This window comes from Mauremys mutica, chromosome 16 (assembly GCF_020497125.1).
Source record: "Mauremys mutica isolate MM-2020 ecotype Southern chromosome 16, ASM2049712v1, whole genome shotgun sequence".
In the NCBI taxonomy this organism is placed as follows: domain Eukaryota; kingdom Metazoa; phylum Chordata; order Testudines; family Geoemydidae; genus Mauremys; species Mauremys mutica.
In genome coordinates this window covers 5,653,484-5,680,451 of record NC_059087.1, presented here as the reverse complement: position 1 = coordinate 5,680,451, position 26,968 = coordinate 5,653,484, and the positions used below count along the sequence as shown (strand labels likewise).

General features: G+C 42.3%; 1 protein-coding gene across 6 annotated transcripts in view; it reads left to right on the top strand.

The window, feature by feature from the left end:
- MAPKAPK5 (MAPK activated protein kinase 5) overlaps positions 1-26,968 on the top strand; it is a 28,940-nt gene that overhangs the window by 56 nt on the left and 1,916 nt on the right. Inside the window, exons 1-11 of one of the 6 annotated variants that reach the window (XM_044990241.1) lie at positions 2-589; positions 5,295-5,368; positions 7,436-7,511; positions 9,018-9,115; positions 10,352-10,460; positions 13,577-13,666; positions 14,868-14,963; positions 16,400-16,480; positions 19,712-19,899; positions 22,558-22,678; positions 23,383-23,513. In XM_044990241.1, coding sequence (XP_044846176.1) covers positions 554-589; positions 5,295-5,368; positions 7,436-7,511; positions 9,018-9,115; positions 10,352-10,460; positions 13,577-13,666; positions 14,868-14,963; positions 16,400-16,480; positions 19,712-19,899; positions 22,558-22,678; positions 23,383-23,513 — 1,100 coding nt within the window. In that variant the 5' untranslated portion in view covers positions 2-553. Of the gene's footprint in view, position 1; positions 590-3,127; positions 3,166-5,294; positions 5,369-7,435; positions 7,512-9,017; positions 9,116-10,351; positions 10,461-13,576; positions 13,667-14,867; positions 14,964-16,399; positions 16,481-19,711; positions 19,900-22,557; positions 22,679-23,382; positions 23,514-26,968 lie in introns of those variants that run through there. The other 5 variants (XM_044990238.1, XM_044990240.1, XM_044990242.1 and 2 more) reach the window with 5 other exon arrangements.

Below are 26,968 nucleotides of genomic sequence, written 5' to 3'. Positions count from 1 at the left end.
TTCTAAAATCCTCCTAGTGGCGTGGGGAGTTAGCGGCGGGTGCGGGCCCCCGAGCTGCGTTAGCGTGGGTAGCGCACCGGGTGACTCCGTGCGGCGCGCAGCCTGGCGGGGCTGTCCCTCACCAGGACCCCGGCAATGTCTGGCTCCCAGGCAGCGCTGGCCGTAGCGGAGTGTCGGCTGCGGCGATTACCGGGTTAAGCGCCAGCCTCCGGGGCCCCCTGTGCCCGCGCAGAGACGCCTCCCGGCCCCTCCCAGCGCCCCCTCCCGAACCACCGACCCGGCCGCGCGGGGATGAGGCGGCGCAGCGGCACAAAGGCTCCTCGGGGGCTGCCCGTTGCCTAGTGCGGGCGCGGCCCGGCTCCCCCTCCCCTCATCCAGCTGGCCGGCCTCCCTCCGGCTCCCCCCCCTTCCCGTGTCCTCCAAGCTGCCCCACCGCGCAGCGGCCCCGGGTCCCTGCCCTGCTCCCACGGCCTCCTTTCCTCTCTCCCTGGGGACCGGCAGGCGGGATCCCCCGCCTCCCCTCCCCGCTCAGCTCGGGGCCCCGTGGGGGAGGATGTCGGAGGATCACGAAATGGATAAAATGATTAAGGTAGGAAGGAGGCGCCGGAGCTCGGGGACCCCCCAGCAAATCCCTCTTCTCCTCCCCCCCTGCCTTTCCGCTCGGGGTCTTCAGCCCCCTAAAACAGCTCACCTCTTTCGCTTTGGGGGCTTGGACCCCATCCCCAAAAATCTCTTGGGATGTGTATGGGGGGGGGGCGAGGCGAGTCACCCATAGTGCTGGCTGCAGTCTCTACAGGGGCCACAAATTTTTGTTCAGTTTTTTTTTTCAGGGGGAGGAGGAGGGGAGAACCTGGCTGATCTTGTTTCACTCAGATGTCTCACGTATCTGGGGGATGATAAATCTGAGCTCCCTCTTACAAATCTTATTCCTTCCACCAACATATTCTTTCACACATGCTGTCTCTCTGAAAACAAACTTCAGCCATCTGTGTCCTTTGATGCTGCGAATAAAGAGCTAAAATATTTGAATATTACTTTAATTACAGTGCTGTTAAATTTGGCAATGGAAATTTAACCAGCTGGCAGAATAGCTCTGTGCTATGGTTATTGGCCGATCATTGGTTTGAGTGCTGTTAGGGTAATAAATATGTAGGCACTCTGATACTATGTTGAGTATAAAAACTTGCACCTGCATCCCACTGATTGCAGGAGCAACACCCTGAAGTCTTTTGCCTTGTAGTGGACCAAATTTACCCAGACAGTTTTGTAGTTTCACTCCTCAAATTGATATGCAGGTAATTTGTCCACTTTAAAAGAAAATACTGCTCTTTATGAAAACGACTTTGGCATGTGTGACATCTGGTTTTTGGGAGAGGGGAGGGCACAAAACAGACTTAGCTTTGCACAGCAAGAATTATTGTAAGAACTTAGGATTCAATAGGAAGTTGTCACTGCCTGAGTTGATTTCCTGAAGAAAATAGTGAAAGTCAGTGAGAGAAAAGAACAATAAAAATGTACTAGAGGATTTCTGCAATGTTTTGGTCTTGCATCAAAAGTTCACTACTGCCAGCTGTAAGGCCTTCATAAATGTGTTAGAATCCCTTCCTGACTCATAATTAGATAGCACTTCATAATCCTAGATAAGTACTACTTTTGCTAATGAAGCCACAAGGATAAAACAGAAATTCCAGAAAGGCACCAGAATTAAATACAAGTGGTACCTGGGGAAAAAAGCATTTCAAGTTTCCTCTCCTCAACCTCCCACCATCCTTTCAAGACCTGAAGGGTTTCTTATAGGGCACATATAAGAAAATGTGAGCTATTTAAATTTATGTATAATCTTGTAACATTGGAGTCTAGATTTATTTGAAAATGTGATGATGGATCTTGCTTTTTAACAATGCTAGCATGGCACTTTGGTCTGAGCATCAGGTTGGGAATACCCATCCACCTCTGAAACAACACAGTCAAATACTAACAGGGTACATCATTCCTGAGGTAATAGACTGAGTACAGTGCTGTAGTTGTCCAAAAGTGAGCATCCATCTGTCTGACTTGCATAGGCACTACAATCCTGTGGCACAGTTTGTAAGAGTAAGTGTTTGCCTAGATGTCCTTGGTTTAAAAATCCACAACCCCATGGTGTGTACTGTGGTATCTGCCAGCCATCTACCTGGCTGCTATTGTCAGGATAGCTAGTTAGCAGTGGATATTGTGTGATCCTTTGGGATAAAAGGCATTATATCAATTCAAAATATAATTCAATCCTTCATTAAAGCGTGAGGTTGAACTTCCCATTTATCATCAATCAAACGTGATTATTAAAGTTTATTGTTTTCATGCCCATTGGTTCAAGTTCTGCAACAGAAGTTGGGAGAGCGTAGATCACTGTGCCAGCATGAACTAGCAGAAGTTGGAAAGTACATTTGAGCAATGCAAATCCACTAATGTTTTGAAGATCAGGCATTAATTACTCCAAATAAAATGTTTAATTGATTTTGATGTTGAATATGAATGGTTCTTTTTAAAATCCCTCTCTACAATTTTTCACTGGATCTAGGTGGAAAGTGTTGGGAAAACAAACTTGCAAGACTTTTCCCCCAAAGAGTTGATACATGCCTTCACCTTGTGCCCAGGAAGAGCTTAGTTGGTTAGCTGAGACCCTGCCACTCACTTGCTGGGCTGTTGGAGCCTGGATAGGAGATGTGTGGCATGAGTGCCCATGCCACTGTTTTTAAGTGCCCTCTGCTTATTGAATGGAAGTTGAACTCTTTACCAGTGGAACTGTAACTGATAGAGGGAGGTTGCGGGAAATACATGGCAATGAGAGTGAACCCCAGGAAGCAGGCTTAGTTCATCCTTAAGCCCAAAACAATAAAAGGCTTAAAAATCCCACAGATATAGGTGAGAACTTCAGCATAATGCTCCATGCACCCTCTTTGCATAACAAGCATGAGTGTTTGAAGCAATGTTAAGGTACAACTTAGCACATTTAAAATCCCTTCACTAGTAGCAGCTGAAGCACTTACATTCTGAGCATCCACAAATTAGTTCCAGCTGACCTGCCCGTCACTTTACAAGTTCACTGCTTCACTACACTGCTACTCCAAGTTGCCAGGCCTGTCCAGCTGGAGAGCTAGCTCCCTTTGGTACCTGCATCTATAGGTGCTGTCTCAGCCCTTCAGAAGCTATTTCCTCCACCCCACCCCCCCCAAAAAAAAGACTTTCTTCAGTTTCTCTAGAGAATCTATAGGTTCATTTCAGAAGCTTTAAAATAGCATTAAAGCTTTAAAAAGCATTGCTTTAGCCTGTACCTTTCTCCTCTCTGGTCTCTTTGTCCTATATAAGGCAGGAAGAGACCGCTGTCTTGCTGGGCTTCTCTGAGGGAGGGTTTTGAATTCCTCCTTGCATCAAGGAAATTCCAAGTTATTCCTTGGATGGTCTTATAGAAGCCATGAATATTGTTTGCCATTCTGTTTGGGCAGGGGAGGTGCTGAGGAGATGTAGAGTAATGTGTGAGCCATTGTTCAAAGAGACCCTGTCTATACTTGAATATCTTTTTAGACTGCAAAGGCAATTTTTTCCAACAGCCTGCACTCTTCATTATACAAATAACTGATCAAAGAATAAAATACTGGGATAAATCTGTTCTTTTATATGACTTTCTAAGATCACTTAAATTGATAAGAGAACTACACTTTGTCAGTGTTATTACTTGAAAACAGTAAGCCAAGTAGTAGGCACCTGCTCTAATTTTCTCCTATTTTCTCTAAGGAGGTATAACTGCTACATGTGAAAGATGCTTAAAATTTTGCCTTTGTACCTTTGTTCATGCCACTCATTTATTATTAGCACCCAACTTTACTAAGCACTCTGCAGGTCATATAGAGAGGCAAGCTCCCCGTCTTAGACAGCTTACAATAGAATTTTAGATTCATGTCTCCCCTTTACCCTGGGACCTGTTCCCTTATCCTTACATGGGATTCAGTCCTTTTCAAATCCTGCTTAAAATACCACATTTTCTGGGAGGCTGTTCAACATTAACCCACCAACTGCAGTGTATACGGGGGGTCTTTTAAATTAATTTAATTTAAAAAGACTGACCATTTGAGTTTTGCCTCTTCAGCCTGTCAGTAATATATCTGAACATCTATTTTACTTTGATGATCCACTCCTTTATCTAGAGGATGACTTTCTCTGTATACAGCTCTGAGCACACAAATGCTTAAATATGCAATTAGTTGTCACACATTCCAGAAAATGACCAGTACAGATCTTGCAGAGTGAGGGAAGGATGAGGAGCAGAAAGAGAGCTCAGACCCCAGCTTTGGTCACTATTGTACTACTTAGTCTGACAGAAAATATATAGGAAAGACTAGTCAAAATAGTCACTTGGCAAACAGTTTATTCTGTTCGCTGCATCCTCTTAACTTTTTTCTCCTGTTTAATCTTTCCCTTGCCCTGTCGATCCCTACTTCCTGTGTTCCTTATAGCAAGCCAGAAAACAAACTTATATAAATTACTTCCTGAGAGGAATAGCATCAGGAACAATATGGAATATATATTTCCCTGGAACTGTATTAACAGCTAGCATGTATAAATCTATACTCTTCTCCGGTGGCATTGCCTTTAACAGCAGTGGTAGAAGTTTTAGCCAAAACTCTGTCTATGCTAAGGCCCCCTACATATACAACAAACGATGTAATGTTGAAGGAACATGTTTAAGTACAATAGTTCCTGAGGCATATAGTACAGTTTGGTCTTGTTTGTGCAAATCGGAGGAAAAAATGGTTATCATGAGTGTGGTTCCTTAACAAACAAGATCAAAGTTTTTAGCACTGGCCTCTGCTGTGCTTAATTTGCAATGTAAGGATCCAAAGACTGGAAACCTCAGTTCTTTAGCAAGATGCTAATGTGGACAGGACCAAAGAGTAAATTCAAATTTAAAAATATTATTCATCCACGGTTTATTTTTTGGGAGGGAGAAGGGGTAAGGCAGAACTCAGAAGCAAGATAGTCTTTGCATATTATTATTTCCCAGGCCCCGTCTATCAATTGATGGTTACCCCATTCAGAATGCTGCATGACCAGCTTTAGCAAACTGCCATAGAAGCACAGAAAACATTTTACACTATAGCACCATGTTGTTATGCTAGTATTTGTATGGGTGTGTAACTTTCCTTGGTAAAGTGAAATAAAAGCATATTTTCCCCATTGATTTGTCTCTTTCAAATCTGGTCTGCAGATATATGCTTTTCAGAAAGGTTGTAGTAATTTTTTTCCTTTTTGCCTAGGAAACCTCCATTTTAGAGGAGTACAGCATTAACTGGACTCAGAAGCTGGGAGCTGGAATCAGTGGTCCAGTTAGGTAAGACAGTATACCTGCTGATTTGTGTATGCCATCAAATTGTCATGTTAGCAGCAAAGTAAAGTAGGGAGTATATATTTTAACTGTGTTAATAGTAGAAAGATGTGTAACTCTTGAAAAGTTCCTCTCATTTAGTTATAAGGAAATAGGAATAGTTTGTGTGTAGTAACAAGTTCTTGACTCGGATGTAAGGTACCGTGTACATGGCGCATGTATGTGACTCGTGTACTCTGCCACTATTGGGAATGTTTGAAATAAAAGTAAAAATCCTTCATCTCATCTCATCTCTCTCATTTTGCCCCATCATCCACCATTCTATTTGTAAAACAAACTAGGAATAGTTTGTGCTTGGGCAAGATGCTCATAGAAAACCCTGTTCCAGCATCTATTTCTCTTTATAAAACACTGTCCATACAATGCAGAGGGCACCACGCCTATCAATAGTATTGTCAGTTGGTTAGCGAAAAGGCATCTAGTGCTGAATAATTTTACCAGCTCTTTTTTCAGCTTATGTGAAGCCAATTCAGATACTGTAACTAGTCCAGTATCTGTTACCAGAACTAACTGGGTCATTAATAGTCTTATCACTGACATGCAAGAATTGGTGCTGCCTGTGAAGCACCATGAAGAGTCTCTGTCTGCCTGAAACCCCAGAACAGACGTTTGTGCTTCTGTCCTTTTGACTCACTGCTGGAATGCCCCCTCAGGGCTGGGTCTCATCGACTGCCCCTCCGCTGACAGGCGTTCTTGTCCTGCGGGGGCTTGCTTCTTCTCATGGCTCAGCCGCATGGCAAGGTTACATTTAGTCCCCCCTCCCAAGTCCAGTAAACTAAACTCAGACATAACTCCTTGCCCCTAGCCTGACTCCCTCCTCTACAGATTCTTTAACCTGAAGGTCTAGCTCCAAATGCAACAGTCCTCCCTGCATTGTGTCAGGATGTTCCCATACCACCTTTCCCAGTGGTGGGTAGGGGAACCCAGGGCCTCCCTCTCCTCTAGGTGCCAATTTAGAGACTCCATGGTGAGTAGCTAAGGTTTGTTCCCTTTGACTCTTGCTGCTTCCTGGAATTCTCTCTACCTTAGCTTTTCTTCAGGCCCTTTCCCCTAGTGTTCCCTCTGCCTCTCTCTAGGCCATTCTTCACTCTCTAACAACCAGAGATGGACTGACAAATCACCCTTCCTACCTGGGCTTCCTCCCTTTATACTCACCACCCAGCTGGGCTTCATCTTGTTGGACCTAGCCCCGCCTCCAGGTGCAACCAGGTTTCTTAATTGAGTGTTCTAGCTCCAGTTAACCTGTTTAGTGCCAGGATGGAGAATATACCTCATTACAATCCTGGAAAACAAACTTCACTGCCTCCATCACTGGGAGACTGAGAGGGAGACGACCAGTTGGGCCATCTCATCTATTTCCCTGTCCAGGAAGGATGATTTCTTACATTTTCTATCACTCTGTCCCATCTAGTTTGAAATGTCCCTTTGTTCTTTATTTGTTTATATTTGATGGCTGCCAAATAGGCCTAAGACCCTTCCCTCTGAAGCAGTCCAATCATTAATATTAAATATACATTGCACAAGTGCTTGTTTTCAACATGGTCAGGGGCCTTGTCAGAACAATGGCTTTGCATTGGAAACATTGTATGTATTATTGCTGATTAGACTCTACATTCCAGATGTTTAATTTGTCACTGAGTCTTTAAGCAAAAGCTACTCACTTAATAATTAACATGTACAATATATTGTTTCTGATCTGCAAAGCTATTTACCAGTTTCAGTCCTTGCCTTCTCTTGAATCAAGATGTGCTGTGTATTGTTGGGAGAATAAATTCTGTGTAAAATGTCCATTTTTCAAGTATGTCTTGTGATTGTTGTGGAATATGGTGATGACTTGTCATTCCTTTGAGGCTTTCTAGTCTAGTTTCTCAACAAGCACCCTGTATATTACAAATAGCCTATGTTAATCTTAGCTCCCATTTCATGAGCTAATACCAGTAATTATAAATCAGTTAATTAAAATATCTTTTTCACAATCCTGCTGACTGAATGATTTTATTGCTATAATACCAGAGTCTGCGTGAAAAAATCTACTCAAGAACGGTTTGCACTGAAAATTCTTCTTGATCGTCCAAAAGCTAGAAATGAGGTATAGTCCATTTTTAAAAAACCTGTATAATTATTGAAATGTACAAGATCTCTCCCGTTTTGCAAATTATTCCACTTGTATTAAAAAGAATTAGCTAAGGTAGAAAGTCAGTCAGCCATTGGCAGATTCCATTAAGATATGTTAAGAAGGGTTTGCTTTTTGCAGTACTGCTTGCTAGGCAGTGCTCTGTGCTTTTGACCCTCTGAACTCTGTATGTTTGGTTTCTACTGGGAACACTTTTGTGGTCTTGCTAGACATGCTATATTCACAATGGTTACCTGCTGTTTATGCACAGAAAGTTCCATTCAGAAAGGTGCATGAATTTACAGTGCCTTCCTCACCCTCCATTATGTAACATAATATGAATAGTTTAGTAATGCTGGGAGTGAGATGTATGGAAGCTAAATTACCTCTAAAGTAAGAACTGTCAGACATGCTTCAAGTTGCACTCTAAATGATTTAGGGTTGATTTGGTGTAGGAGATCTTAGATGAGCACACTAGCTTAATTTGTGATTACATTAGTGTGAGTGACAATAACATGGGAATAGCCATGTGGAATGTATGATCTTTAAGATGACTATTGCAGGTTTATATGATTTTTGCGTACTGTTTATGTTCTTTTGAATTTTGTTGAATGAAAGATGTGATGTTTCAGGCAATATTTCATCAGTGTACATTCAAATGTCATTTATTCTTAAATTAAAAATAATATATATATCACACATTCTTTACACATCTAGCATCGGTTTCCTTCTCCCTTCTTCTCACATTGAAAAGTGTATCAATCTACATAAAATTACAAGCAATAGTTTAAAATGTTAACGCTTCCCACTCTAAAAAGAAAAAAAAGAGAGAAAGAAATTGTGCTTAAGATTTATGCAAATTCCATTTCCTGCTACAAAGCAAATTCTCATTAAATTGCCTGGAAAAGCTATATGAAAATAACATCAAGGACCTGGCTTGATCCTCCAAACTAAGAGGTTTAAAACTGGTTGAAACTTGTCAGCTTCCAGTATGGCAGAATATCTGAATAGAAGGTGACTTTACGTATCATGATTACTATTCCATCTGGTCATAAAAGGAGGCAGGGTATAGAGTTTCAGCTTTTATTGGTGAACTTCCAGATTTTTGTCACTGTAAGCCATATCCTTACTGTTACAATAAGATCATTTCTTTAAAAAAAAATCTTCTAAAGATTGAACTTTGAGTGGTTTATTAGCATTGATGTCATAAACTGTAACAATTCTTGACAGGTAAATAAATTGATAATATTGTCTTTTTGTCTTATTTGAGTGTAATGTCTCCTTGGCTGATTATATCAATTCTTTTAGGCATTGTTTTGAAATAAGTGAATGGGCTATGTCATTTTTAGCCTTGGTAATTTACATTGAAGCAGTTAAATCATTTTGATTTATTGGCTCCTGTAATCTTGGGGATATGGGGAGGGATGGAGGAGTTTGATGCACACCATTGTGTACAGTAACGTTTCTTACCTTCTCTTTAAGGTACGTCTGCACATGATGTGTGCAACACATCCAAATATTGTTCAAATTATTGACGTTTATGCTAACAGTGTGCAGTTCCCTCATGAATCCAGTCCAAGGTAAGATTACATAGGGTGATTGATTCCCACAGCTTGCTTTCCATTTTTAGGCCCAGGTATAGTGGAGACTTTTTTTAATAATAATTAATGAACCTGAAAGGAGCCTCCAGCTGGGGTTTCCAGGCAAGATACTACACTTCATAGTAAGCTGCACCCATTTTTCTCATCACAGTGCCCTGGCTTTATAGACAGATACTGTATACATTGAACTTCATTTTTTGATTAAAGTTTGATTTCTTTGCTGCATATTTCCAGCCATCATCTTGTTGAAAAATACCATAATTTGGGACACATACATTGTCTGAGAGTAAACAGGCTTCTGTCCTGTTTTAATACTAGTTTGGCACATAAGAGCTTCAGAGTCAGCATTCTTTGAGGAGCTTTCCATTTTCAAGCCTGTATTAAAACAGGGTAGGAGTTGTAGTTTTATCTCTCTGACACTGATACTTTCCCTTTACATGCAGGCTCACAAATGAGATCCCTTGCAAGAGATTGGTGACTTCTGGCCAGCAGCAGGTTCAGAAATGCCAGCGTTGTTAATAATAATAATAAAAATAATAAATCTGTATATTGAATTGCATTTGAAAAATAACATTTCTGGCCTTGCAAACAGTCAAAATGTTGCCAAGCTTAAAATAGATGCAGAAAAAACATGAACCTGGGCTATTGTCAACTATTGATATGACAGGGAAAAATACTGATATTAGCTTCTAATTGGGTGTTAAGTGTAAAGAATTTAAGAGTGGGTAGAGTTTTGTTTTAATATAAAATAAAGGACTGACATCCTCTGTCTTTTTGTTCTCAGGGGGGTTGACAGTAAAACTTTAATTAAAACCGGGAGACACATGGTACCCTGCCTCTAAAACTTTAAAGATGGCTGTCAGCTTCACATTTGTAAATTGCTGTGAATACCTACAGCTCTACATAAATAATCCCTAAATGCATTCGCTTCAGTTGGAAAGCATGAGAGCCTAATGTGAAGTGCAAACTGTAGTCTCCCATGTGATAATACAATGCACTATTCAGTGCACTATGCAGGAGACCAGAAGAAACTGTATTTGACACTGTAAAAGCCAAAATTATTAAACTAATGTAGACAGAACAAGAGTATGAGACGATTACACACTCTCTCTTTTGGCCTGCGTCACCAGCTGTGAAATGTTCATTACTAGATTAGCAATTTTGTTATATTTTGACAATTTTTTTAATGTAATGAAATGAAATGCTTTTAAACAGGGCTCGGCTTCTAATTGTAATGGAGATGATGGAAGGGGGAGAGCTATTTCACAGAATCAGCCAGCACCGGCACTTTACTGAGAAGCAAGCAAGCCAAGTAACAAAGCAGGCAAGTTAACTCCCATGTATAAGCAAAACCATGAACAATAATGGTTAAAATAGTTACAATTTCATGGGGGCGGGGAAGGAAAAAGGAAGCTAAAATAACCCTCAGTTCTGATCCAATGATCATTGCCTGCTTTGTTATAATCTGACAATACCAAAGTTTTGATAGAACTGAAGAATTGTAATTTTTTTTGCTAGTCTTCCTGGGTTGAGATCTTTATACCTTTGAAGTCCTTCTTATTAGTGGTTCTCCAACTTCTTCATTCTGCTGAGCACTTAACAAGAGAGAGATCCCCTCCTGGATAGTCTCCCTGCCCTGTCCCTGGCTTTGCAGTTCTCAAAGTGTTACATTCAGGAGACCACCAGGAAGGGTCTTCATGGGGAACAGATGGTCGCAGGACTACTGGTTGGGAACCACTGCTAAATATCAGCTATAATTACTAATTAGTAGTGTTTCTCTTGGCCCATGGGAGACAGCAAATATACCATACCATGTATATATGCCCTAAGCATTCATTTTTCTCGAAGTCTAGAAAATACCAGTGTTCTCTCTAAGTGTTAAGGATCTGCTAATGTCTCATGGAAGACCTAAAAATCCATTGAATTCCAAGATAAGTCTACCAGTATGTATAGCACATGTCGTCTATGTTTCTCTTCTCTCTCTAGTCAACGATAACGCACTCAGCACTGTGGTATCTTGGCATCTCCCCAGCTTGTATTACTAAGGACTTTTGCATCCATCAAATGCTTTGTTGCTTATCAGTTCATCTGCTCATCTCCCATCAGAGGGGCCAGATGTGGTCAAGCTTGAAGAAGGGGCTCAGTGGGATGGCATTTCTGCAAGGATCCCCTTGGGAAATTCCCCACATCATTCCTTGGGGGTGGGGGGAAAAAGGGGAATTGTTCCTTCTGTGTGAGCTGTGGGGGCCACCCAGAAGAGCCCAGATTCACCAGAGGGCTGTAGAAAAAATAATATCGCTTTAGGCTGTGGTTCCTCCAGAGAACCACTGTGGGACAGGAAAGGCCTCTACCAGGAGCCACAGCAGGAGAATATTGCTGCAAAAGTGTTTGAGCCCTTCCACGCGCTGAAGGGCCCCTCTGCATGTGGCTATAGGGAACACAGTCCCCCTCACTTAGTTCTTGCAGAGAGGATTATGACATCCCAAAATGAAGATGCATGAATTGAGATGGGAGATAAGCAGAGCAAGATTCAATGAAAACTCTAAGCTACAAATATCCTGGTCCCCTGAAAATGACCATAGTGGATTTAAAAAGAAAGAGCAGACAGGGATACATCATTGTTTCTAAATAGAATTCTGTTTAAGGTTTCCATAGTGTGTTTGGCTCTTTAAACTGTTGATATGGTTGCATAGTGATTTCTTGATGTCATGATTGTGCTTCCAGTGTATTAGGCAGACTATGCTGGCTGCTGTTTTTTGAGGGGGAGGCAGAGGGGAGATTTGGAGGGGATGGAGCAAATTCTGTTCTTTCCAATTTAATTTTCTATAAAATACCTTATGTCAGTGGCTTTCAACCTTTTTTCATTTGCGAACCCCTAAAACATTTCAAATGGAGGTATTGGACCCCTTTGGAAATCTTAGACATAGTCTGCAGAACCCAGGGATCCACAGACCATGGGTTGAAAACCACTGTCTTACGTTTTGTAAGTTGTTTCTCATGAAGTTTCTCATTAATTGCAATGACCTTTCTGGCTTTCCATTCTGTGCAATGGACCAGCATAGAAATTAGATGAGAAGTGCAGGATTGTTCTCCGCAGTAAATTTACTAGTGTTTTATGAAGTTTGGTTTTAAAAGACAGCACACTTTCTGAACAAGGGAGTCTCCAGGAAGAACTCGTCAAAAGTATCTTTGTTTATTTAACTCCTTTTTTTTTTTTTTAAATCACATGGACAGAATTCAGCTCATTCAGGTCCCAGTCCTACAACCATGCATGTATGAAATCCATTGATTTCAATGAGACCACTGAGTGCATTAGTGTTTGCAAGACTAGGGTTTTAGAAACGACTTTAAAATGTTATTCTTGTGTCTGGCGTTTCCTGAATAATATCTGCAGTTAGAGAATTTTAACCCTGTGTGCCCAGTTAATGAAGCCTTGACACACAGCTTACCTGAGAACACACATTTAAGCTTTTGTATTTGCTTCTGGGTTAAGTTAGCATTAAAGCTCTCATTGCACTATTTTTTTAAGCATTCATCACCCTATCCTGAGACCCTGCTTGGGCCGAAGTCCCACTGAAATCAATGAATTCTCCCCAAATAAGGACTGCTTGACTGGGCCTTAATTTTGTTTTGTTTCAATGATGTTATGTAAACATTTTATTTCTTTTCATTGTTTAAATGAATTACACCTTCACATGAACAATCTGTGGAGTCTTAAGACTAGGTAACAAGTTTCTAAACAATTGCAGCAGTGTAAAACTATCATCCCCTTACCTTGGAAGGACTAGTAGTAGTTTTGTGTGTCACATGGAACAGGTGAAATGTAGACTGTCCATTAATGTGTTAAAGAATAAAGTTGCCTGAATGTTAGCTCTTAAGTAATGAAAGAAAGAAAATGTTGGCTGCAATCAACCTTCATAGCTGAAGTCCTGAAATAAGAACTTCACTGTTGAAAGTTAAGCAGAATGGAATCACTTGAGTACCTGCAAACATGTTAGTGACACTGCTGACCAAGTACAGAAAAGAAAGGGACACTGTCATGGTAAAACCTCAGTACTGAAAATGCATTACATACCTGGGTTAGTAATACTGTACTGCTCTGACTTATTAACGTAATTAAAAGAAAATCAGAATTTATGCAGTTTGTTTTCCTTTTGTCTAAGCTTAATGAAATGTAAATTGAACAGACTGGTCAGTGTGTCTACTTCTAGGCAGTTTCACTTCCTGATTTCCATGCATTAGTGCAGTGTGCTGTTTGGGTTTCCAGCGCTGCACAGGAATGTCTGAATCTGAAATTGGCTTTCGTTAAATATTTAACTTCTCTCTAAAAACATTTGGGGCCTAAATGATGTTACAGTGTCTCTGCAAAAGTGCAAAAATACTGTCAAGGCAAAGGAAGAAGTTCTATAACCGTAGTTGATTTATTGTGCCCTTTTTCAGATAGCTTTGGCTTTGCAGCACTGTCACACATTAAACATTGCACACAGAGACCTCAAGCCTGAGAATCTCCTCTTCAAGGATAACTCTTTGGTAAGATGGGGACTTAGTTTTCTTTCTTTCTTGGTGAATTTTATAACATGATCAAAGATGATGCTCAGAAAAGTGGAAAATAATAAGAATACTAGTTCCTATATAGTGCGTTTCATCGTTAGTTCTCACCGTGCTTTACAAAGAGAGGTCATTGTGCAGTGAGATCAGCCCAATCTTTTGGTGATAGGAATCCAAAGGAGTCAGTCATGTGCTCCTTCTCAGTGCCCCCAGGGTAATCAGATTGTGATTTCCTCAGAACAGAAACTGTCCGCACCAAAGAAATCTTATTTAGGGCCAAATCCTGTGCCTAGGCACGAAAACACGATAAATGGACCTTACATAAGGAATCTTTTCAAGGGTTTAGATGGGACAGAATCCTTCCTACTCTGTTTTTATTACCTTAGTCACTGCATCTCAACCCTCCCACCCCCAACACACACTTGCAAATATACACAGTACGGGTGTTTTGACTAGAGCAGGGGTGGCCAAACTGTGGCTCACGAGCCACACGCGGCTCTTTTACAGTTAAAGTGCGGCTCCTGGAGGCCCCCACCCCCAACCCCCCTCACAGATTGGCGGGGAGGGGAACTCGGGGCTTCTGGCCCGTGGGGTGTGCCTGCTGGGGCCCTGAGCCTTGTCAGACACCTCCCATGGGGCAGAAGCCTCAAGTCCCACCATCCTGCTGCAGGGCGAAGCCCCGAGCCCCGACCGGTGAGCCCCACAGGGCAGAAGCCCCGAGTCCCAGCAGGTGCGCCCGGCTCTAAAAGTTATGAAGATTATTGTATGTGGCTCAGAGGGCCTGTAGGTTTGGCCACCCCTGGACTAGAGGGTCCATATAGTGTGGAACCACTGTTGATGGCCCATCACATCCCTCCCTACTCCCCACCCACTCTGCATATACAAAGGAACCACCACAGTTTGCGGGTAGGACCTTGCAGACAAGGGGGTGGGATATACTTTGAGTTTCTGAGAGCAGCGTGGAGCACAAAGGGTATTCATTGCTCAAGTAAATCAGTTCATGACACCGGAATAGCAGCCTTGTGGCAGTGGGAAGGAAATAGCTGAAAAAGAGGAGTAAGCCATGGCAGGAATGAGATGAGAGTCGAATGCAAGAGGGAAGGAAGAACGCTATACTGTAAAGTAAAAGAAATTAAAATACCACAAGATTCCATAATAAAATCCCTCCTGCTGCTTGTTTCAGGACGCTCCAGTTAAGTTGTGCGACTTTGGATTTGCCAAGATAGACCAAGGTGACTTGATGACACCCCAGTTCACTCCATACTATGTAGCACCTCAGGTAATGAATGATTATTTCTCTATAACTGAAAGGACAATGCATGCAGTATTTATTGGCCACACCTCTGTACGCATGCCAGTCTAATACCCCTTTCTAGAGACTACTTAGGGACTCTTGGGTGGGATTCATTAATAAATGGATAGTGTGGATAGCCTTTCAAAACAGACTGCCTATTGCTTTACACCACTGCAATCTACTGGCTACAGCAGGGGACTGTGAGATGAGGGTCTAGAGGTCGTTTCTGGCGTGGACGCTGCCTTGCTGCATGTCCGTGGTTAAATCAATCAGTTAGCCTTTCTGTGTTGTAGTTTTCCAAGTAAAATGGTATTAGTCTGTATTTTAAATCTTGGATTTTGATCTCAAGGGGAGGCTCATCTGTAAATCGGGCAGAAACCTATTGTTGCATCTGTGTTGAGACTCAGGGTCTCAAAGTGAGCTCTGGTTGTGTTAACACAGGTGATCTGGGGATGCCTGTTGTACTCCTTGCCCCAGTGCAAACTTTTATTAAACTACACTTTAAAAAGCTACATTACAAGAACAGTAAGTTGCAAAGCCAAGTGCTCAGAAGTTAGGAAATGCCAGAAATCAAGTGCTCCATGCATCCTTCATATGGCCCCTTGGTGCACGTACGCTGTCTTTAATTATATGATCCCTTCCCCCTCCTTTCCTCAGTTCTCTGCAGCCAAGTCAGATTAATTCCTCCTCCTCCTCCTTGCTGCCTGGGTACCAGTAGGGTGAGTGTTGAGAGCACAGCAGAGGCAGTCTTCCTGCTCTGTTATGGTGCCTGGCATCACAGCAGCCTCTGAAAGCCAGGAGCAGCCACTGTAGGGAAAGTCCTGCTGAGCCCCTGCAGCCCCATGAGGGAGCATGTTCACTCATTCGATGGGATGGTGCATGCGTATTCCCCATAGCATACAGACATGTGAGGGGCTGGAGCACACTTAGTGAAAATGGACTCTTTGGAAAATTTAACTGTTCAACTCTGCCCAGTCTCTAAGGAGCAGATTTTTTGGAGGCTTATAACTTGATCAAATTTTGGCAAATTTTCACAGGGATAGCAAAAAAAGGGCACATCCCTGACTCCAGGGCAACACCCACTGCTGGAGGTACTAGAGCTTGCCAACAAAGAGTTGGAAGGATTTTTTTTGTAACATTAGCTAAACATCTAACCTTCATTCTCTAACTTCATTGTTTTGCTAACCTCATTCTCAGAAGTGGCCAAACCATTTTAGCTGAAACTTTCCCAAAAAATTCAGCCTCAGGCAGATACGTGGCAGGGAAAATTTCAGCCTGAACTGTTTGTTTGGCAAAGTTTTAAGCAGCTGAAAATAGGGTCATACAATGGAAAGTGTCAGGCAGCTTTAACTATAGGCATGTGATTTAGATTTGTGCTGTAATTTCTAATGTGGATTCTTGTTTTTGTCTCCCTGCAACAGGTACTAGAGGCACAAAGACGACATCAGAAAGAGAAATCTGGTATTATCCCTACCTCACCAACACCCTACACTTACAACAAGGTAAACTTTTCAAAGAATCTGGGTGTTGACATCTTTTAAGGAAAGTGCTTTTCCCTTCTGCGGGTAGATGCAACCATAGAAGTAACTGTAATAGCTGCTTATCACGCTACCATGAAGTGGGGCATTTGTGACCAGGAACAGTAAAAAGGTTCAGACTCTAGGCTTTCTAATACATAAAACGAACCAGATTATACCACACAGAGTTTCCCAGTGAAAAGCAGGAACTATAACGAACCTTAGGGAAATGTCACTTTGCCAAATGACCCTTTCTTTAGCCGGAATGAAGTAACCTCAGGGATAGAGTTTTTGATTTGGCTACTTTACAACGTAGCAAGTGTTGGAAAATAAAAATTTAAAAAACGAGCAGGTGGTGCATTGGCACTACTGTCAGTACTCCTTCCTGGGTATATGGTTGGTCTGATTTCATTAAGTGGGCTTGGAGAATTGTGTGCAGGTGATATGGAGGAAGGTAAAAATATTGCCACAAAAATGCATTTAATTGCAACTTAGCTTAATAGTTCAAAATACATATGTCCCTGTTGTTCATAGTTGCTTTTTTCAATAATCAGTTATTATTTTAGGGTTAATCGATTTCAGAGGTACTATGATTAGTTTCTGCTTGTTAACTGGGCTGCACAGCTTAGCTGTCGCAGGTCTAGAGATCCGTGACATGCTTAACTGTGCTTCTGGCTTTGAGTTCTTCTTTCTGATGGGAGTGATCTGTTGGTCTGAAGTATGAACTCCTTCATAATAGCACGATCAAATGAGAAATATGCCAGCGCTGTTAGCAATAGCACAGTATTAGTAACAGTAATGGTATTAAAAACTGCAAGGAAAAATGATTCCATTGGGATATAGCTGCCTGGGAAGAAATTATTTCACCACTGTCAAAGCTCTTCCAAAAGAATCCTCTCTTCTGTTGATATTAGGGGCTCCTGATAGTAGAGCCTGCTAACTTGAGCTCTCTCTTATTCATACTGTTGTCTTTTTTTAAGATGAGAAATAGTTTTATTATACAATGAGAAACTACTTGAATATCTGTACCAGTAAAGTCATAGGTATCACAGCTGATGCTAGGATTGTCTTGGCAAACGTTGTGATAGAATTTGTCCTGAGATTTCTTTTATGAGCACTCTCAAGGCCAACCAGGAAGGTTGCATTCCTTTCTGGCTTCTCCTAAAAACTAAGTCTGCTTATCAGCATCTTCCCCTCCGTAGTTAGTGGTGTTTTGGCCACTTAGGGTTTTCCTGTGATGTTTTCAGCTTTGATTGAAGAAAGCCTAGAGTTCTCTGGTTGCAAGGGGAAATGTTTGCACTGACATCACTCTCAAGGGTAATTCTTCAGCTCAGCATACACTGAGTCTTCGGTGTACGGAGGTACATTTGAGTAGACTATATCAGAAATTCAAATGGCAGTACACAGAGGTGAACTCTACTGCATTACCCCATATGTCTTGCTTGCTTCTTCCTTTTCAGGAGGAATCCCTGAAAAGTAGCTAGGGTAGAGTTGAGCGGGAAGAAACCAGTACTTTCCAGACACTTACATAAATAATGGAACAGATAGAGCAAGTCTCTGACAGGAGTTTCTTTCAGTATAGTGATTCACATACCCTGGCACTCTCTCACCCTCTCTCGCCCATTTGCCATTGAGCCTCAGGGATGGGGAAAGTGGTCCAAGTTCTTTTTGATAAGCTTTTAAAAGTCACAATCGGGGGACATGGGATGCACTTTTGTGGACTGCAGCGAGTAGATTATGCAATAGCAGATAAGTAATTTCTCTCCCTTTCAGTACAGAAGTGTCAAATGCAACTCTTGCGAGTCCTAAAAAGAAAATATTTTTTCACTGTCACGTTGATACAGAGCTTGAAGGCAGTTTTGTTCCTTCAGTGGATTAAATCTGTACGTTATCAAAGTATGAATCATATTTTAGCATAAAGGAAAGAGTCAGAAGAATAGGAATGAACTCCACAGTGCGTACCTGTATTGACAAGGTTAACCAGTTTGTTGCCAATGTGTTATCCCTTTTCACCCTGTTTAGTTGTCGTCTTGTCCTGTGGAATTATACTGTGATAAGCAGCCTTGTTTGCATGTGACAGAGATCACTTAATGAACTGTTCCAGCTCATTCTTGAACAGCTTTCAGTCATGGCTTCATTAACTAGTTAGGAGTGGTGTATAAAATGTTCTTATCAGTATCCTCCTGCCAAATATGACTCATTGTAAAAACAGCACCTAGCATATGCCCAGCTCTCTGAAATAGACTGTGATAAACTCCCACGTAAACTGTCTTTACATAGTAATTCTTGGCCACTCTGATTGCAAATGTTTAATGATCCACCTTCATGAGTAATAAATGCTGCTTATGTCATTTTGCTACAAAGTTAAATTGGAGCCTTCCCTTGAGCCTTTGAGTGTTGTTGTTTTTTTTAATTTTTGTGTACTGGATCAGAGGAGAGAGAGAGAGAGAGAGAGTGTGAGTGAGTGTGTGTGTGTAATATTTGGAGTTTTTTTTGTAAGTACAGAATTGGCTGTTAAAATGTAGACTCTAAAGGGTGGAATGCTCAAAAGAAGTTAAGCTCCTATCCATTGAAATCACTGGAAGCCTGGGGAAAATTTTGACCATGAAAGGTATCTGGTGAAACCACATAGGAGTTTGTTTAAAAAAAAAATAAAAAATTCAAACCACTGACTTTTTGTAGAAGTAAAACATGTTGGGTATCTACTTTCCAAATCCACCCTGAGGATCTGGGTGTTGGAAGGCCTTCAGTATGTCAGGGGCACGTGCAGGTATACTGGGCAAACTTGCGAAGTGTTGTCGTTTGTTTTTGACTGATCTATATACAAGGATACTTGAATCTTAGCATGTGACTATCAGAACATTACTAAGTACACTGGGAAATTACTCATTTTAAAAAAGTAAACATTTAAAAAAAAAACCAACCAATTTAGCTGGCAAAAATACTTAAAATTTAATCTGTTTAAGAAAAAGGTAAAGTATTAAGCAGCTAATGGGAGGGGAAAAAAAACTTTTGAAATCTAAATTCTTACAGAGTTTGGACACTTTTCATTGATTTTGTTTTTCCCTCTCCAATAAACTAATTCAGACTAGACCACTAGAGAGAGACCAAAAGGTATTTCAGCATTTCATAAGAAATCGTGTAGATCTTTTAACATGGCTACACAGTGCTTTGCCGTAAGTTGTGCCCCAAAAGTGATAATTTCCTTGCTTTCAGAGCTGTGACTTGTGGTCCCTGGGTGTCATTATTTATGTGATGCTGTGCGGATACCCTCCTTTTTACTCCAAACACCACAGTCGGACAATTCCAAAGGACATGCGGAAAAAGATCATGACAGGAAGTTTTGAATTTCCAGAGGAAGAATGGAGCCAGATCTCAGAAATGGCAAAAGACATTGTGAGAAAGTGAGTCAGTTGAGGAAAATGTTATATTATTCTTTATTATTTATATCAAGACATTGGAAAATCACTAAATATTTTGTCACTAAAGGCTCCATTTTCAAAAGAAAAAAAAATTGTCTGCTGTGTATAAAGCTGGAACATTGTATTTCATATTCAGCATGAACAAAGGTTGGTAAATGTTTTCCCTTGTTTCTCTTTTTCCAAACCACTGTCTTCAAATTTTATCGGCTCCTACCACTAAAATATTTAGAGTTGCATGGAGATTTAGCCTTTAACGGGAGCGGTACGGTTAAATCCTCATGCAACACTTCTGGAAAAGTACAGGTGTTTAGTGCGTAGTGCACGTGTACCCAGTCTAAAACAAGCAGCTGATCAGAAAAGGTTTTTGAGCACAGTGCAAAAGTTTTTCTGGTATGTATTTTATCAAAGGGACACTGTCAGGTCACCTTTGACCTAAAATTTGAGCATTAAAATCTGTTTAATCCTAAGACCCCAAAATAAGTATTTCTGTACATTTTTTTAAAAGCAAACCAATATTCCCTGAAGTGTTTGCAGCTCAAACATTGCAGCACTCTGCTATTGCATGATAACCAGAAAATGGAACTGATCAGAAGCCAACCGCATTTTTTAAACTGAAATAGACTAGTTGTATTTTCACTGTTCAGTCAGAGAAATGAAAAAAAGTTAAAAGCAACATAAATAGTGAAAATCAAATCCATTTAATTATTTTAACCTGACACTGTCCCCTTTAAGGCACTGTAAAAACTCCAGGAACTAAACCAATGGCATACTTTTGTAAATATTGGAGGAACCTGTTTTTAATGGTATTGAGAAAGTCCAGAAGGGCTTTGACATACAAATTACAGTTATGGTTTCACTGAAACCTTCACTTAGAGTGAAATCAGCTTTTTTCATAGAGCAGCTTCACTCTAAGAAGGTTCCACTGTATTTCAAAATGGCCACGATATTGGATTCCACAGACCGTCTCTAATTTGGATAAAGTCAGTTTTCTTTCATTCTCTTTAATAAACTATCAAAACTACTTTTCCTCTTTGTCCTTCTCCAGCAAATGTGTCAGAACCTGTGTCTATGGCTTGATGTACAGTAAGATATTTAAGTCTGTATAGGGGACCCTCTTGTTTTAGAGAGGTTCTTAGCCTGTGTGTGTGCTGTTTTCTGTTTATTTTGGGTTTTAAAAAAAAACAGATTGTTATTCACATGAGCCTTGGCTCTGGAGGTCACATTCTGCCTTCAAGTGGCTGCTTGCTTTGGAGCATGTTTAGCTGATATGTGGCCTTGATCTTTACTTAAGAATATAAATTATCCCTTTTAAATCTAAAGGAAAAAATCCATATGGCTTGGGGTCTTGAATCAAAACTGAAATGGAGGCCTGTTTGCCACCTGTGCCTTGTACCTAAATCTATGGACTAGCCTGGGGCACTGCTGACACTTCTGTAAAAGTCACCTACTTTTTCTTCCTATATTGAACAATTCTGCTATGCAATCAGATAATCAGTTTACGGTATAGTTGTGCAAGAAAGTTAATTATGGCTTCATTTGACCATATTGTTTTGTCTATTTCCAACTTGACCTTTATCTTTGACCATCAGCAATACCAATAATATATCAGCCATAATACTGACAACTTATTTTATATTAAACAGTGGTGCTTAATAGTGGGAGCTTTAATTTACCTGCAGAATCTTTTCCAGGCTGCTCTTTCTAGTCAATGTCTAGTGATTTATCTTTCTCTCCATAACAATCCATGAGGTTTTCACAGAATCTCATAATGCAACTCTTATTTACAATCCTATCTACAGTTGTTGCGTTATAGTAAAATTGTGCTTTGAGTGTTGGTATAAGTAAAAAGCAAAGAATAAGCAGATATCTGGCAGTATAGAAACTTAAGTGGAAACAGCTAATTTATACTGTTAACATGGGAGAGCTGAATATTCTGGAGGCTGTTCAATCAGTGTCAGGGGTGGAAGGGAAAGGCGGCTATCCATCTGTTGCAAGCACAGCCATTAAATAGTTGCCTAAATCAGTAGGTCACTGGAGAGTTCTTTATATTAAGTGCTGCTAATTCACCAGAGATAGAGGTTGTCTCAGTTGTAGAGGTGTCCACTTCTCCATCCTTCTGCTGAGGAAACAGTGCAAAGAAGTTGCATTATAGGAGCAGAGTCTGTTCAGTAAACAAATACCTAGCTTTGAAATTCTGCCTTACTCCGCATGCACAAAATCCTTGATTAAGTAAGTCTCACTAGCTGGCAAATCTGTAGAAGCGCATTGCCAGAGAATATTGGTCCTTTTTGCGTTGGCTATTTCTTAAAGGAGGAGAACTTTTCCTACCACAAGATCTGAAGATACAAGTTAGCTGAGTGCATTCATTACAGGATCCCTTTCTCACTTTGTGTCACTGAAGATACCCACTGTAACTCTGCAGGGCTTAAATAGAACTCCAGAAAGGGTCATTGGAATAAAACGACTGATGAGGAGCAAATCGTTTGAGAGAGGTTTTGTTGGCATTCTAGTCAAAGAAGAGCTCTCATCTCTGGGGATGGTAACTGCAAAATTAAAAGCACTATGATTCTAGGCAGAACAGCAGGTTGTTGCATAGAAAGAACAGAGCATCTTTAAGGACCGATTTGTTTTCTCTCTCAGGCTGCTGAAGGTCAAGCCCGAGGAACGGCTGACTATAGAAGGAGTCCTGGACCATCCCTGGCTAAACTCCACTGAAGCTCTCGATAACATTTTGCCCTCTTCCCAAATGATGATGGACAAGGTTTAGATACCGTTTTATTATTTCAAAAAGGTCAAGTCTGGGAACGGGCCACACTGATGTGTGTTAAGCATTTTGTCTTAAAACTGTGTCCTGCAGATTAAGAGCTCAGAGGTTGATGACCTTCAGAAAGAGAAGGAGAATCTTTGTTCCTGAAACCAAAAAGTTTCATTTAAAACTGGGCTAGAAAGAAAATGCTTGAAGATCAGCTGTAAAGAGCAACCCTGACCTAGTGAGTCTCAGGAGGAGATGGACAGTTATAGTAAATGTGACCTATTAGGGCTCTTCTGGCTCTAGGTGCTTTGCTCACTTCAGTATTGCATCCTCTTTCTCCTTCGTTTACCTTGGTTCTGCAGCTATGAGTCCATTGGTTGGCAGTCAGGGATTCAGCTGTGTGGTCTGTATCCCCGCCTTTAAATGACTAAGAGGAATACTCATTTGCACAAAGGTGGTCGCACACTCAGGTCTCTAAGATCATGGAAGTTAGACATGGAGAAGACTGAGTCCAGGCCCTTGCAAGCTCAGGATATTATCCCGCACTGGTCATTGCTCAGTACTGAGCTGGTCTTGTGGAGCACAAGCATGATTTTATTGTGCATCCCTGAAACGTGTGCAGGATTTTTATGAACTGTTTTTGTACTGGCTTATATTGGCCTTTTATACACAAAGGAACTAATTAAAACACTGTGTAACTTTTTCCATTCCAGGCAATGGTTGCTGGGATACAACAGGCTCACGCAGAACAGCTTGCTAACATGAGAATCCAAGACCTCAAAGTTAGCCTCAAACCCCTCCACTCTGTCAACAATCCAATTCTACGCAAGAGAAAATTGCTAGGGTAACTTTCTAAAAAATTAATGTTTTAAAATCTAATCATTCCTAAATGTCAGAAGCCAAGGTACTTCAATTGTTGTTTAACACTTAAACCTCTGTTAAGGTTTGTTTGACTGAAATTCCTAAAATGTCCAGTTGGTTGGTTGGCTAGTTCCTACTTCCTGTGCTGAAGCAGCTGGAGTCAAACCTAGTAACAATAATACATGTATAGCATGCTGTATCTTCACAGCTCCAGCCAACAGCTCTGTGAGGTGTGAAAATGGGGGTGTTATCCTCATCTTACATATAAGTATATTGTATTAGGAATTTGTGGACAGGGCTTAAGAGGCACTTTGCAATCTACCTACCAAAGAGTTAAAATTTAAGCTTAACAAGAAAAAAAAAAATCTTTTGACACATCTGACACCACTTAAAATGACAAAGGTTCAAATTAAGGCTACCAATCAAATGGTATGTGAACTTCAGAGCAGGTAATACACATAAAATTCAAAAATTGGAAGCAACAGACTAACTATAACTTGTAATGGTATTTTGGATATAGTAACTTTCTATTTGAGTAATAAGCAGATGGAGTGTAAGTATCTAGTTCTTAAAAGTACAGTAAATTGAGTATAATTTTTTTTCTTCTGCTGTGGTTAGAAGCAGAGTAGCTACTCTTCTTGGTTTTTTCCCAAATAGTGTTTGTATTCAGGTAGTTGGAATCTTTTATTGCATTGTATTATGGCATTTTGTTTGGAAAAATAGTTGATTTTTTTTTTAAATCTCTAGTTTTAAATGTACGAAAGGGCATATCAAGTGGGGCCCGAAGGGATCAGTTACAGGTCCAATTCTGTTCAATATCTTCATCAATTATATAGATAATGGCAGAGCGAGGACACTTATAAAGTTTGCAGACAATACCAAGCTGGGAGGGGTTGCAAGTACTTTGGAAGATAGAATTAAAATTCAGAATTATCTGGACAAACTGGAGAAATGGTCTGAAGTAAATAGGATGAAATTCATTAGGGACAAATGCAAAGTACTCCACTTAGGAAGGAACAATCAGTTGCACACAGACAAAATGGGAAATGACTGCCAAGGAAGGAGTATTACAGAAAGGGATCTGACGGTCATAGTGGATCACAAGCTAAATATGAATCAGCAGTGTAACACTGTTGCAAAAAAACAAACAGACATCATTCTGGGATGTCTAAGCAAGACACAAGAAGTAATTCTTCCGCTCTACTTCTTGCTGATTAGGCCTCAACTGGAGTATTGTGATAAAAATCCTGCCTGGCCCGGCCCGCTCTTCTCCGCCCCTCCTGCCGGCATTTGCATATGCTTTCCTGGCCCCTGTCACTTCCGGCGGAAGGTTGTGTTTCCGGGTTAGCGTGGCCATACCGCTACTTGGTGTCTGCGGAGTCTGAGCGGCCCGGAAGCGGCTCTGCCGGCGGGGGCAGGAAGAGGGACCCCGCGAGGCCTGTAAGTGGGGAAGGGTCCTGGGTCCCAGCTGCACCGTGCGCTCCCTGGACTCAGGCAGGCTGCCCCGGGGTTGGAGCCCCGGTGCTGGGATGAACTCGGCTCTGTACTGGGGCAGGCCGCGTCCCACAGCCCAAACCTGAGCCCGGGGACTGCGGCTCGCCGCCTGCTGGACCCTGGGAACAGCTGGGTCGCGCCTCTTTCCCCACCCCCGCTCCCCTCCAGCATTGAGGGCAGAACCCAGAAGTCCGGAGTCCTAGTCTCCGTCTGCCCCCCACCCCCTCAAACAACTAGAGCCCAGCTGGAAACCTAGGAATCCAGAGTCCTTGCTCCCAGCACTCCTCCCCCGAACATCAGACACCAGCCCCTTCCCGGAGCCCAGGAGTCCCAACTCCCACCCCCCTCTCCACACCCTCCAAGCCCCTGCCCAGACCCCTGCACTCCCCCTCACATATACCCAGCCCGCTGCCCTGACCTCTGCACCCCCCCACAACCCCAGCCATGACTCCAGCCCCCAACACACATCCCCAGCCCCCCCATACTCCATGCCATGACTCCTGTACCCCCCTCAGATGCCCCCAGCCCTGACTCCTGCACCTTCCTCACATGCCCCCAGCCCCCTGCCCTGACTCCTGCACCCCCCCCACATAACCCAGCCCCCACACACCCCATGCCCTGCCTTCTGCACCCCCCACATCCCCACCCCGAGCACCAAATGGGAGCTCCTGCACCGCCCCCCCATTCCCACCTGCACCCCTCACACCAAATGGGAGCTGCCCAGGTAAGCACTCCACACCCAAACCTTCTGCCCCAACCCCGAGCCCCCTCCCTCATTCTAGCTCCTGGCCAGACCCTACACTGCAACCCCCAGCTCTGTGCTCAGTGCACTCCCACCCTCAGCTCAATGCAGAGAGGAAGAGAATGGGCTCGAACCAGGGAGAAGGTAGGTACCCACTGTATGTAGGCAGGGCTGGGACCCCAGACCGGCAGCAGGCTGAGCAGCAGTGGGCTGAGCCGCTCAGCCCACTGCCGGTCTGGGGTCCCGGCTGCCGGCCCCGCTCAGCCCACTGCCGGTCTGGGGTCCCGGCTGCCGGCCCCGCTCAGCCCACTGCCGGTCTGGGGTCCCGGCTGCCGGCCCCTTGCCAGTCGGGGTCCCGGCCGCCGGCCCCGCTCAGCCTGCTGCCGGCCTAGGTGAATGGAACCCCAGGCCAGCAGTGGACTGAGCAGGCCGGTGGTGTAAGATCAGCATTTTAATTTAAAAAGCTTCATTTAAAATTAAACATTTTGAAAACCTTGTTTACTTTCCATACAACAATAGTTTAGTTATATACTATAGACAGAGAGAGACCTTCTAAAAAATGTATTACTGGCATGCAGAACCTTAAATTAGAGTGAATAAATGAAGACTCGGCTCACCACTGCTGAAAGGTGGCCGACCTCTGGTCTAGATAATACTTAGTCCTGCCATGAGTGTAGGGAACTGGACTAGACCTCTCAGAGTTCCTTCCAGTCCTACGATTCTATATCATTTATAGTTAGAACGGAGCAGACCTCGCTATAAGGAAGTGGTTAGAGCAGGACAGCTTGGGAATCAGAACGTCAAGATTTGTTCCAGGTTCTGCCACTGATTCACTGGGCAAACCACTTAATCTCGCTCTGCTGCAGTTTACTCATCTGACAATTGGGATATTAACCTACCTTCTAGGAGTATTGAGCATGTTACTAGATTCATGGAGGACAGGTCCATCAATGGCTGTTAGCCAGGATGGGCAGGAATGGTGTCCCTAGCCTCTGTTTGCTAGAAGCTGGGATGGGGTGACAGGGCATGGATCACTTGATGATTCCCTGTTCTGTTCATTCCCTCTGGGGCATCTGGCATTGGCCACTGTCTGAGGACAGGATACTGAGCTTGATGGACCTTTGGTCTGACCCAGTATGGCTGTTCTTATGATATAAGTAAAAGTCTTAATCTTCTGATCTAAGGTGCCATCATAAGGCAGA